This window comes from Homarus americanus, unplaced genomic scaffold (genome assembly GCF_018991925.1).
Source record: "Homarus americanus isolate GMGI-L3 unplaced genomic scaffold, GMGI_Hamer_2.0 scaffold11022, whole genome shotgun sequence".
NCBI lineage: Eukaryota > Metazoa > Arthropoda > Malacostraca > Decapoda > Nephropidae > Homarus > Homarus americanus.
The window spans coordinates 15,767,874-15,781,433 of record NW_024737068.1 but is presented as its reverse complement, the minus strand read 5'-3'; the positions used below and the strand labels follow the sequence as shown (position 1 = coordinate 15,781,433).

At 38.9% G+C, this 13,560-nt stretch overlaps 1 protein-coding gene across 2 annotated transcripts in view; it reads right to left on the bottom strand.

Annotated features, from left to right (window-relative positions):
- LOC121873014 (mitochondrial proton/calcium exchanger protein-like) overlaps positions 1 to 9,249 on the bottom strand; it is a 29,322-nt gene extending 20,073 nt beyond the window's left edge. For both annotated transcript variants that reach the window (XM_042376268.1, XM_042376270.1), the window contains exons 1-2: positions 9,155 to 9,249; positions 5,864 to 6,402 (exon numbers count right to left, since the gene is read on the bottom strand). In XM_042376268.1, coding sequence (XP_042232202.1) covers positions 5,864 to 6,402; positions 9,155 to 9,215 — 600 coding nt within the window. In that variant the 5' untranslated portion in view covers positions 9,216 to 9,249. The remainder of the gene's footprint in view (positions 1 to 5,863; positions 6,403 to 9,154) is intronic.
- Positions 9,250 to 13,560: the final 4,311 nt, after the last annotated feature.

Here is a 13,560-nt window from a genome sequence, read left to right as displayed (position 1 = left end):
TATTACAAAACCTAAAACCCAACACTACCTAACTGAAGTAACCCGCTACAGGAGGCGACGAATTAAAGTATGCTGCCGACGTGGTGCATGGCCACATCTAAATTACTGTGCCAGCCATAAGAATCATTGTAACCTTTCTCACAAGCCTCAGCAACACACGTCTACCCTCATTTCCCAACCTCACACACTTGTAACGGATCTACAATGAGGTCAGGATACACCGCTGGCTCCTGTTGTTTAAATTAAAGGGGTGGTAATGACAGCTTCTAAACGCGTTGTATAAGTGAACGTTTCTCTACTTTTAGCATAACATCGACATTTTAAGTAAAATTGTCAGATAAATGGTTTGTTACAATAAACTAGACCAGAAAGTTTTTATATTTACCAAAACTAAAAAAATAAAATGTTTCTAATCCAAAAATCTGTAAAATATGATCATGAAAAGAGGGCAAAATATAATCTCTGGAGTTTTAGGTAGTCAGTCACTGCACCTTTACCAGAAATGAAGACAAGCCGTGTACAGACTGCCAGGATAAAATCAATAAGCATTCTTGAGCTAAAACTGGGAGGGAGCATTAACAGGACCGACCAAGCTGAGTTTTCCTACCTACCTACACCAGTTAGATAGATAACATAAGAACATAAGAATGGAGGAAACTGCAGCGGGCCTATTGGCCCATACTGGGCAGTCCCGTTTACACCCAACCCCTATTGCTCATATAAGCATCCAACCTATGTTTGAAGCTATTCAGCGTATTCGAGTTAATGATGATATTTGGCAACTTGTTCCATTCATCCACTACTCTGTTTCCAAACCAGTGTTTACCTATTTCCCGCCTAAATCTAAATTTGTCTAATTTAAAACCATTGTTACGAGTTCGCTCCTGGTTGGATAGTTTGAGTACCTTAGTAATGTCCCCTTTGTTTAGCCCTGCCTTCCACTTATACACCTCTATCAGGTCTCCCCTCGCTCTACGTCTCTCAAGGGAGTGCAAATTAAGATGCTTGTGAAGCCATCCTGGGAATCATTGATCAATCGGTGCTTCTCCAGGTGATTTCGAATAGTTTGAAATGATTGCTTCCAGTAATTTGCCTACTATTGATGTTAGACTGATTGGGCGGTAGTTAGAGGATCTGGTGTGGGGAGGTGGCGTTACAAGTACTTCATCACAGTATAGTGCAGGTAATAACTGTAGTTTAGTCGACCCATATCAGTTAAAAGCAGCACAACTTTTTCTACCACACAGTGTCCTCTGGCAAGTCAAGACAGAGAACACCAGACAATCCTGACAATATCTCAACAACTTGATATAAGACAAGAGGATAATCACAACCTAAAGTTTACGCTCACATATCTCCCTATAAAGCGACTATATCCAGGAGTCAACACTATACCAGCAGTGATATTTCTCTCTCTCTTCCTGTTGTGAAATATATAAGGATAATATTAGCGGAAAGTGCGAGTGATTCATCGTTAAACACACACACACACGAGACAATATTAATAAAATGCGAAGTCGCCAAGTTAATACAGTAATAATAATCTCCCTTGCTAAGACACGGTAGGTAGAGTGGAGACATTACAGTAGTCCAGGACAGGCGCCGAGGGGTCTGGTCCAACATGACTACACTACTGCCCCTATACTTGGCATCCATCCCACCAATACCAGCGATAACATTCTCTAAACTCAGTTGGTTCACGAGGTTATGTCTTAATATTTACATCTCATTGCCTTCACCAAGTTATCTATGCTAATGTCACTTCACCATAATGCTTGTACTGAATGCATTGTATCTCTCTGCCGTCACCTCTTCCTCCTCGCCAGTTGCTATGCTAACTATCACCCGTCCTCTCTCTACCTAACCGACTCCAATTACTTGCTGCTGTCATGTAACACTCACTAGATAACAGGTGTATTATACTAAGATGGATACAACGCGAGTTCTAGCTCCTACTACTAACAATAAGTTGGTCAGTATCCATGACGTCTTCCCATCTATACCGCAGGAAGTACCGAGATCTGTTCCCGGCAAATGGACTCACAAAGAGTTAACGAACGCCAAGGAAGCCTAATATGTGTGGGGGTGAATAATAATGTACTTATAACCTGTCTGTAACCATACACACACATGCATTATTCCTGTGTGTGTGTGTGCGCGTGCATCATGGTAAACATCCCAATAAATTTTCAAACGAAAGTGATGTTTTTGTTGTTGTTATAATAATAATAATAATAATCAGATCATTTAAGGTAGAGATAGCGGTTTCATTTAAAGCTTCAATTACTAAAACATAAACTATGCTCATATCATCATCCACTTCGAAATCTTCGAGAACAAAATATAAATAAAAAATTCCCAATCAATCCAAAACACTTTAAAATACACTTGACGATTAGGGTACACTTCCCCCCCCCCCAACACCTATCAGCTGTGGGTCACCATCACGCTGTAAGTGGAAGGTGCGTGAGTGAACCCCCAAGACAGTAAAAGACAGAGATAATCAAATTACGTAGGAGTTAGACACATCCGGACACTTACAAAAAGCCACTCACCAAATCACCACGATAACAAAGATAACAGCCCCACCCATCATCACTTGGGTTACGGATATATTGACCATTTATCCAACCATTCACCACCAAGCATTGTAACTACCATAATTGATATGTTCAACTGGGGTTAATAGATCTTTCATAACATGGTTTAAAGATCTTCAATTTTGTCTTGTTGATGCGCCAATATAGCTGCCACCCACTTGCAACACATCTATACACACACACACACCTTTGCTCTCAAATATTCCCCAATTTTAATTATTTTCCACACTGTGATTGTCTTTAAATATTAAAAGAATCACGCTTCCATGTCTTGTTAAATACCAAGTCTGTTTTTTTTAATGGCTCCGTGGAATGATATGTTTTGGAAAAGGAGGAAGAGCGAGGAATAATGAACTTTTATAAACATACAACCCAAAATAAACCTTAGCATAGTAGATATTAGTTAAAACCGCTTAACTTATATATCGTTTATTTTCAGAGCGACCAGGCAGGCGAGATGTAATCAGCAGATATCACCGTGTTGCTGAGGGCATACGGCAGCAGTCATGTTACCCCTCCCTCCCTCCCTGCCCGTGACGTACAGTAACTACCGTACCCAACCTGCCCTCCCACTGCTGCCAAATATATGACGTCACCCACAGTCACCACATATAACTATCCCTTCCTTCCATCTTGTTTTATGACGGTGGTGAACACTATCAGTTTATGACACGTGTATTATTATCAGTGTTTAAGATGATACCAACCAGAGAATGTACTGCACACATATAGATAAGGTGTGGTAATGTTCCCGATAAAACTCTTAATTATGAGGATTTGAATTATATCACACACGAAATACCTTAATAACGAATAAACTGATAAGCAGCAAGTCAATTTCCTTCCCCTTTTGGTCTTAACACACACACACGAAAGGCTTGGAAATGTCATATGCCCCCTCGCCAAATTTAGCCATGACTATAAAATTATCTGAAGCAGCAGCATGCCTAAATAAATATCAGAACCAAATAACCTGAAATTATAAAACGGAAGCCTTGAACTACGACGGACGAAGTATAGGTCAAGTAACTTCCGGAAAAGTAACACCACTAAGGAACTTCACGGAGGTTTTAATCTACTACGCACACAAACCCCTCCAACGATACAAAATTCCTTTGGGCTCACTCAGTGTTTCTTGTCACTAGCCATAACGCCAAACCAGGGTACCAGCGCCAACTCACGTGCAGTGCGGGGACCGTCCTCTGACCTATAAGGTTAATAATATACAGTATTTCTAGGAAAACTTTAACGTTACCGATGCTCAGAGCAGACAGCACATGCACAAAGTTAATTTCAATCTAGATTACAGTTCACATTTACAACCCATTTATATCTTGCTACTTAATATTAAAAATAGCAATAGATGTATAAAGGGCGCCACGCTGTCTGGGCGGGGAGATGGAGAGAGAAGGTTGAACACCGTCAAGGAGGAACTACTTTCACTTTTAGTAATTGTTGGTCTCTGGTCTGCCCTGGGCATATATACAGAGCGGATTTATGGTAAAAACTAAAATAGCTCACCATATTACCGCACTTAAGCAACGAAATTATTATAATTTGAGAACAGTATATAAAATATTCAATAATTAACATAGTCACTTTAAAACACAGCATGTAATCCCGACATAAGTTTGGTACAGTGCTCATGACCTAGCAATTCATTATACACTCAATCCACTGATGTTGTAATATCCTGTATTGTTATACTTGAGAATATACAGCACACATTATTATTTATCCTTCAAATTCGATTAAAACTTCAAGAAAACTAGTACAGTAATTACAGGAAGCCGTCTCATAGTTGTGTGAAGGCCAAATACAGGGTGTTTCAGAAAATTCTATACACACCGCCTTACAAGATTTTTCATGGCGATCGCATGAATATTTGTACATACTGTATATTACAACAGTACACCATCCTCACTTGTTGATGTGTGAGGTCTTCTTTGGTGAAGACATGGTGAAAATTATAAAAAAAATAAAAATTAAATAAAAGCATTCATGTTGTAGGTAGGTACAGTCCACCAGGTGAGAAGCAGCAACAAAGTACAGCAGAGTACAGTAGCTACAAAGGTTCCTGTAGCCCCACAAGCTCAAGTGTCAGGAACCAGTATGAGTACCGGCAGCACAGACAACAACTGCCACATCAACACAACATTAATATTTTATACAAAACACATTCTCGGCTCTTAAGAGTAAGATGAAAATGAAAAAAAATGGATTACCTGAAGATTAACCAACCCAACACTAGCCTAACCTCATCACTCCAAATAGCATTAGGTTGGTTAATCTTAAGGTGAAAAAAATAAGCTGGGGGAGGGGGGGGGGAGATTCTTCAGGCGATTCTTTGTTTTTTATTTACATATTTCTTTAAAAGCCCAGAATATATTTTTCCTTAACTGCCCAAGTTTCACTACCTTACAACACCACACTTCAATCACACACACGCATGCGTGCACACACACACACACCAGCCACATACATTCTTTCTTTGAACCTTTCACAAACAGTATAGGGAGGTTCAAGATGGAATAAAATTAGATCTTTACAATAAAAACCAACCAACGGATAACAACAAAATACAGTACAGAACATACACGATTTTAATGATTTGGGATTTAAGAGTAAATGATGAATTGTACCATCAATGTATACAGTAATAATGTAAGATTAAGTTAATAACCATGTCATATATTTCTTAATTCTAATGACTGATTTACCATGTAGGACCAACGCGTCACGTCCTTTGTGTAATGAGGTTTTCTTTTATACTTTTACCTCTGACTCTCTATGTTATTATTGTACTGCACTTCAACAACTTATTATCTGTTGAGTAATAAAACTATAAACTGATATTGCTGGACGGAAGTTTAATAATCCAGTTAGAGAAAATTTAAATACTGATTGAGCTTACAGGAAGAACTAAAGATACAATGGAATATATGCAAATACACTATCTACAGTCTGGTACTTATGGGATACAGTGCTGAAAAATGCAAGGGGAGGCAAATATATTCTCCATAGGTACTGTACTCATTACTGCCTGATAAAACCAAAGCAATTATAGATCACCTGAAGCATCTCCACCCCAGCTTAACTGACCTCAAGATTAACCACCTTAACACTATTTGAGGGGTGAGGTTAAATTAATGTCTGGGTGGTTAATCTTTAGGTGAAATAAGCTGAGGTGAAGATGCTTGGGGTGATCCACAACTATCAACATGATGAATGTGTTAAGAATAAAACAAGACACAACACATTACCTGTCGATGTTCTCTTCTCGATAACGTTTCACCATTGACGAGCCGCCAGACATATCTGATGCAGATTTTGGTATCGATGAAGAGGAGCCTGAAGCCGTGATAATAATGTAAGATTTCTTCTTTAATTCTCACACCAAGTGACTTTCTTTCCACCACTTCTAATTTTTTATCAGTAGCCATGGGAGACCCAGCTGCCTTGGCTTTTTCTTTGAGATCTTTAACTGTCACTTCAACTTGTGATGATGGCTTTGACGATTCTTTTTCCCAGGCTCTCGGGGACGTGTGGAACGCACGATAATACGGCACGTGAACGGTCGTGTACGACACGTGGAGAGCCGGAGATATAAACACCGCCGGCGTGGCGGCCTGAGAGTGGCCATGGTGCTGGCCTGGCCCTCGTGTCACCCACCCACTGGCTAAGTTACCATGGGCGATGCTGCAAGCTGCGGTGACCTCGGGGATGGCTCGTGCAGACACCACGCTACTGTGCCAGGGTCGACGCAGCACCAAACCGCCAGTCTGTGACACACGACCAAACCCTGAAGAAGGACAAAATTTCAACAATTAGTTGTAGATAAAAACTGTCCAGTATATATAATTCTACTTCTTACAGACATACACATAAGCCACATGATTTCTTTCCATGATGGTTAAAAGTCACAAAATGTCACGGGCTTCAACATATCAAATTTGACAGGAGTTAACTTCCCACGGGGAAAACTTTACGTTCCACAATATCAAGTCACACAGCTGGGCAATCCCCCCTGGACGGTTCATATACAGTGGAGATTTCTATTTTCTTATTTTATCTATTAATTATTGTACCACTTATCAGCTTACTAAGGTGACTGGTAGTGTCACTGGAGAACACCCATTTCATATCACTCCCGAACCTGGACACAGTGGTGGGAGATACACGTGTTACTGCTTGGTTGGTTGAACACTTAGTTTACTGTACAGTAATTGAGAAGCAGCAAGTATGCTGTGACCTCTGTACCTTTGATGAATGAAAACACACCATCACTCAACTACTGTACATGTACTGACAATAAGACCAATGATTGTAATTGATATTTAGTTAATTTGAGCAAGTACTGCCAACAAATCCATATATATTGCACTCATGTTGGGCAGTACACAGTAACTATGTTTATTATTTTATTACCAGAGGCATGGAGAACACAGTCTTTCTGATACTTCTCAAGTAATGTAGTTAAAATCAAAGTGTTTTCCTATACTGGACAGTCAATGGATTTACATCTATGCATCAAAACAAAAATTTTACTGATTTTTTTTATGAAAAACATAAATAAGCTTTGGTTGTTCACCCTTAATTTACCAAAACAGGATTGAGTCTCATTTAGGTCAATAAGATTATCACAAACATCCGCAGCTAATTTATAACCCCCAATCTGCCCCCATATGCACAAAACTGGAAGGCAAGGAACATGAAACATCCACTGTCTCTACAGGTATCATCCACTGACAAGGCTGCCATTTAAGGGTTAAGCACTATTATGGGAGATGGTGGCACAGTACAGCAGCAACACCAGTATCTGTCAATGCTAAGTTATGAGGTTGAGTCTTGCCTGGCCCAAACACACGTGAGAAGGGTGTTATACACTGTGACCCTCACTACCAGACATGGCAGGTTCTCTCAGTGTACAGTACTGCAGTTTCCTCCTGTACTATCACGTGACAAATAAAGCCCATAACAAAGAACAGACCAACCGCCCAAAAAAAGCAAGTTAGCTGATAAATGAGGAAATGATAAATAAAGAATAATACCATATGTAATAAACATCTGTAGGAAAGCACAAATATGATATTACAAACTTGTAATGCCACATCAATAAAATACAGTAAGTACAGTACTCCATTTTGTGACTCGGTTCTAACGACACGAGATACAACTCAAATAAACCCAAATAAACATAAGACTGAGCAGTTGAAGTTTGGTTATATTTCTTGGCTAAATAATGGTCAATTTAGTTGGTCCACACCTTCCTCTCAGTAACAGATCACAAGACTGTTGCATAAAACAAAATTTACTCATCATAAGCACCTTCCTTGTATACAGTACACATATATACATACAGTATAACAAACCATCAGATATATACTGAACTGTATACATCATCTAAGTGGGAAAATATACCCAGAATCGACATAATAACAGACATGATCGTATACACATCAGGGAATCAGAACTTTATAAATGACAAATAAATATAAAATGTTAGTGATAAAATTAATAGAGAAATTAATAATCACAGAATATGGGCCACTGGGAGAATATCCACCCCAGCTTATTTCACCTAAAGATTAACCAACCTAACATAACCTTACCCATACTAATGTAACCTATCCTAAGCTAACCCATATTAACTTAACACAACCTAACATATCTTAATCTATCTTAACATAATCTATCCTAACCTCACCAAACTTATGGTAAATAATCGTTTTAACGCCCCCTTCGTTTTTTACAGGTAAATATATTGTTCGAGTGTGTTTTGGTCAGCTTTCTTTAAATCTGACCTTCATTTGGTGTAATTTTACGTGTTTAGTGTACAGTAAAGTGTGGCTGGGATTGAGCAGGTTGGTTGTTAACAGACACAACACACGGCGACTTTTTATAAGGAGTATTTACGATAAATAACTCAACTTCCGACATTACCTCCAAAGTAATGACTCTCCAGGACTATTGACAGGTAACGTAACAAGTCCAAGCAGCAACAAAATATTAACTCTTTCTATAGGAATTGAGGGAGGCGTTAAAACGATTCTTAACCAAACTTAAACCCATCTTAATCTAGCTTAACATAACGTAAACTATCCTAACCTAACCTAACCTAAATTATCATGAACTTAATATATTTTGGATGGGATAAATTAATTATAACCAACCACGTTAATACATTATATATTACCCTCAGTAAAAATTCAAATATATAAAAAAATACTTTAAAATTACTGTATTCCATTTATTTTACTCAATTAACTAACATAACAAATTTGAATCTCACATTAACCCACACCATAACTCACACCCAAGACCTGTCACTCTCTCAACAAGGTCCAAACCTCACGATAGGGTTAATTTTTGACCTGTATGACCTACTAGTCAAAATAAACCCAAAATAGGTCATACATGAATAGGTTAAGGTGCTACACGTATCCTCAATCTAATGTAAAACTTTATTCCACGTGGTTCCCCATAATTCTTGTGTATTGTTAAATAGACTGGTGATATACATATATATGCATGTATTTATGTTATTTACGTACCATTTCTCGTATTGCTAGTGGCGCTAAGTACTGCAATAGACAAAGAGGACACAGCACTCATCCTCTCTCACTGACAGCCAACACATTACTGAGCCAGATCTGTTTCTCGCCCTCACCTGATGTGTTCCGTTACTCCCAAATCCTTAAAACTAACCACGAACTAAGTCGCAAATAATTTTTATCCTCTGACTATTATAGTATAATCAAATAATTATGACCTTTTAAATTTATTATTATATTATTATAATTATAGTATTAATATTTCATACCTTTTATGAGATTATGTTGAATAAATAATGAATATTTTAATGTTTCTGTTCGTGGTAACTAACGACATGGTAAATCGCGGATGTGAACCAGTAGGCATTTTTTTCCCAAGACAGTCTTAATAATATTATTATTCAAGTCAATCTTAATAATTGTTATCAATGAAATAAGCCTACTATCTCCATCTATATTTATTAGTATATGTATAACTAATTATATAAATATATGTCGGCACTTTTTTATAATTTAAATAACTTGATAATCATTGTTGAATTTCTTCTAATTCAGTACAAGCATAAGTTATATCACCATATATTAACTAACTCTCAGAGAAATAGACTAATCAATTTTATTTTTATCATCACATATCAGAATAAGATCATGTATTAAGAAATTGCTTAAAATAAGTTGTCTGAACAATAATAATAATAATAATAATAATAATAATGATATTGATGTACCTCCTGGGAAAAACTATCTACCGACCGCCATGAGACAGAGGAAGTATGATGAGCGAATTATTGAGTAATTATATATAAATGAAGACCTCATGTAATTTAATTAATATTTATCGGACCATTGTTGACAGAAGGTGAATCAAGCAACTAGTTTATTGGATCTTATACTTTTCCTTTTCTTTTATCGTCTTCACCACTGATCGGCTCATTAGCTTCCCCGTCTGTTGTTATGTCACCCCGTCTGGTTTCAGAGATATGCTAGAGACCGTCACTTGATTAAACATGTCCAAAGGAAGGCCACTAAACTGCTACCTTCACTACGGCACCTCAGTTACCTAGAGATATTAGAACACCTGTAGTTGCATACCTATAGCTTATATTATAGGCAGGTAAGGGGTGACTTAAGTAGGCTTAGTTGTTGCTTCTCCAGTGTTGTAGGTACTTGTTGTAGTCCCCCCCAATGTTGTAGCTGATAACGGGAGAATATTACTCGCATCCCCTAAATACAAGAACTAACGCCAAGACTTCAGGGTGTGTAGGACAGCTTCTACCTTACTACGGGTACACAATTAAGTCATTCGTCAAGAGTTAAATAATTAAAAGGAAACCTGTAGCGTACTGTATGGGGCCAGTTGTCAAATTTCTCTGTGTTTGTCTATTTTCTCTTTGTTAAGCTCACATACATACGTACACGTAGGAGATCTCACCACTAAGGATGGAAGTAAGACGGGAAACTCATAATGGCATTTTCCATATAAATATATATTGCATGTACAATGCAGTGTTAGGGAGTTGCTGTGTGGTGAGCAGCTTGTTGAGAGGAGGTCTTGTCTGTTTGAGAGCGTTGAGTAGAATGACCTTCATGGTTCAAGTTTAGAAGCTCCAAGTTGTTGGTAGCGAAGGTCAGAGCGGGGAAGAGGACAGAGGAAGGAGCAGGAGGTTTGGAAGGGAATTGTAGTGGGAGAGATAGTGCCGCGGCTTTACACGACTGCGTTTATTTGGTTAGCGCATAGCGCACGTATTTGGTTTTGTCTGTGTTGGGTGTGTGATCCTCGGGTCATGGCGAGGCTGGGGGGTATTTATATGATTCTGCTGGATCAGCTCGAAAGGTGTGAAGGCGGTAACGGGTCAATCACCGCGCAGTCCGAAAGTGAGGCCGTCACAACACTTTCTGGTAGATTGTTCCAAGAGTTTACAACCCTCACTCCGAAAAAGTTTGCCCTCACAGTTTTCTGGACTTGCGGCTTCTTCAATCTCGAGCTGTGACCCCTCGTGGGGCGAGCGTCCGCCAGCTCCAAGTAAGGAGACTCAACTGAGCAGTGCCCCTTGAGATGCTTATACACCTCAATTAGGTCACCCCTTGCCCATCTGTAGTATACCTGTAAGCTAGGCAAGTTCAGGCGCTCCAATCTCTCAGGGTAGTTGAGGTGCCGAAGTGCAGGCACCAGTCTCCAGAAGGGTGTTATCCAGTGTGACCCTCACTACCAAACACCACAGGTTTCCCGGTCCCCGGTTTCCTCCTGTACTAACACTGGATAGACCTGCAGCACTAAATACCTTGTATACCTGCACTGTCTATTGTTACAGTCCCCTTCACTAGTGTGTTTACAGGGGCTCGTCAGGTTTTGTGCAGTGTGGCAGCCCTGTGTTTGTTTACATTCAACAGAAGGAAACTCACAATAATAAACATACTATGGAATCACATTAAAACAACATTAAAACAAATATCTCAAATAATGTTTAATAATAATAATAATAATAATTAACGGTTTATTGAAAGAGCTTGGCAGCCAGAAGGCTGAAAATATAGTTACATAATTGGGGAATGGGTTTCGAATTACAAATAATATACAAATAACATAAGTGATATAAATAAGATATATAATAACTAGATGGGGAAAAGCTCAAACTACAGTTCATTTCAACATAGTGACAGTGCAAGGAGTAGTGTTTACTGGGAGTGAATACACTGATTTATTACAAGTTATTGATAATTTTTACAATGGTTGGGACTGGGCTGTTCTTATAGCGATCAGTTCGTGCACGTATGGGCTGGATGCGGTTGTGGTGTTGAACAGCAATTCTCGGGCTAGGGATCACAGGTGGTAGTAGGAGCCAGTGTCGAGGATGGTGCAGAAGCTTCTTACCAAATTTGCAGATGAGGTAGTGGTTTATATGATGAACTAAGTCCCATTGGAGCAACGTCACAAGTAGAGTTCCCCAAGGCTCAGTACTTGGACCATTATTGTTTATTATATACATAAACGACATAGATATCGGCATAGACAGCAACATAAGTAAATTTGCTGATGACACTAAAATAGGACGTGTTATCAAATCTGACGAGGACTCGGCAAAACTACAGGAAGACCTAAACAAATTTTTCGAATGGTCTGAAAAATGGCAGATGAAATTCAACGTGGACAATTGTAAAGTACTCAGTATAGGAGATGTAAACAGGGAAACCAGATACCAGATGAACAACGATGCCATAGAGAAATCCGACTGCGAGAGAGATTTAGGAGTAATGATAAGTAGGAACCTTAAGCCAAGTAAACAATGTGTTTTTGCTCGTAACAAGGCTAATAAAGTACTTGGGTTCATACAAAGGAGTGTTAGTTACAAGACTAGCGAGGTCATCCTAAAACTGTATCTTGCTCTTGTGAGACCACACCTGGATTACGCAGTTCAGTTCTGGTCACCGTATTACAGAATGGATATAGAATCCTTGGAAAGAATTCAGAGGAGAATGACAAGACTAATCCCGGGCATTAGGAACCTTGAGTATAGAGACAGGTTAAAGCATCTTAATTTGCACTCCCTTGAGAGACATAGAGCGAGGGGCGACCTGATAGAGGTGTATAAGTGGAAGGCAGGGCTAAACAAAGGGGACATTACAAAGGTACTCAAATTATCCAACCAGGAGCGAACTCGTAACAATGGTTTTAAATTAGACAAATTTAGATTTAGGCGTAAAATAGGTAAACACTGGTTTGGAAACAGAGTGGTGGATGAATGGAACAAGTTACCAAATATCATCATTAACTCGAATACGCTGAATAGCTTCAAACATAGGTTGGATGCTTATATGAGCAATAGGGGTTGGGTGTAAACGGGACTGCCCAGTATGGGTCAATAGGTCCGCTGCAGTTTCCTCCATTCTTATGTTCTTATGTAAGCGCACAAGTGAAGGGGACTGTACATGTATACTTGATGACTATGAATAGTACAAATTGTATACTTGCATTATGTAAACTCTGATTCAATGTGGTTTATGTCATATTTATATAAGTGAGGTAAAGGTAGATATGTAGAAAGTACAGGTAGACATTGACGTTACATTATTACTGACGCTTCAACAACCATGATCTTTAAACCTCACAATACTACTCCATCAACAATAAAATAAGAGGTAGATAGGTAGAGAGTAGAGGTAGATAGGTAGAGAGTAGAGGTAGATAGGTAGAGAGTAGAGGTAGATAGGTAGAGAGTAGAGGTAGATCAGTAGAGGTAGATAGGTAGAAGGAGTTACTACACTTTAAAAACCAAGAGCTTTAACCCCATAACACTATACCATCAACAATTAAATAAGAGGTAGAGAGTAGATAGGTAGATAGGTAGAGAGTAGATAGGTAGAGGTAGAGAGGGTGCGCAAGGCGATGTTCCCTGGCTGTAGTCCCT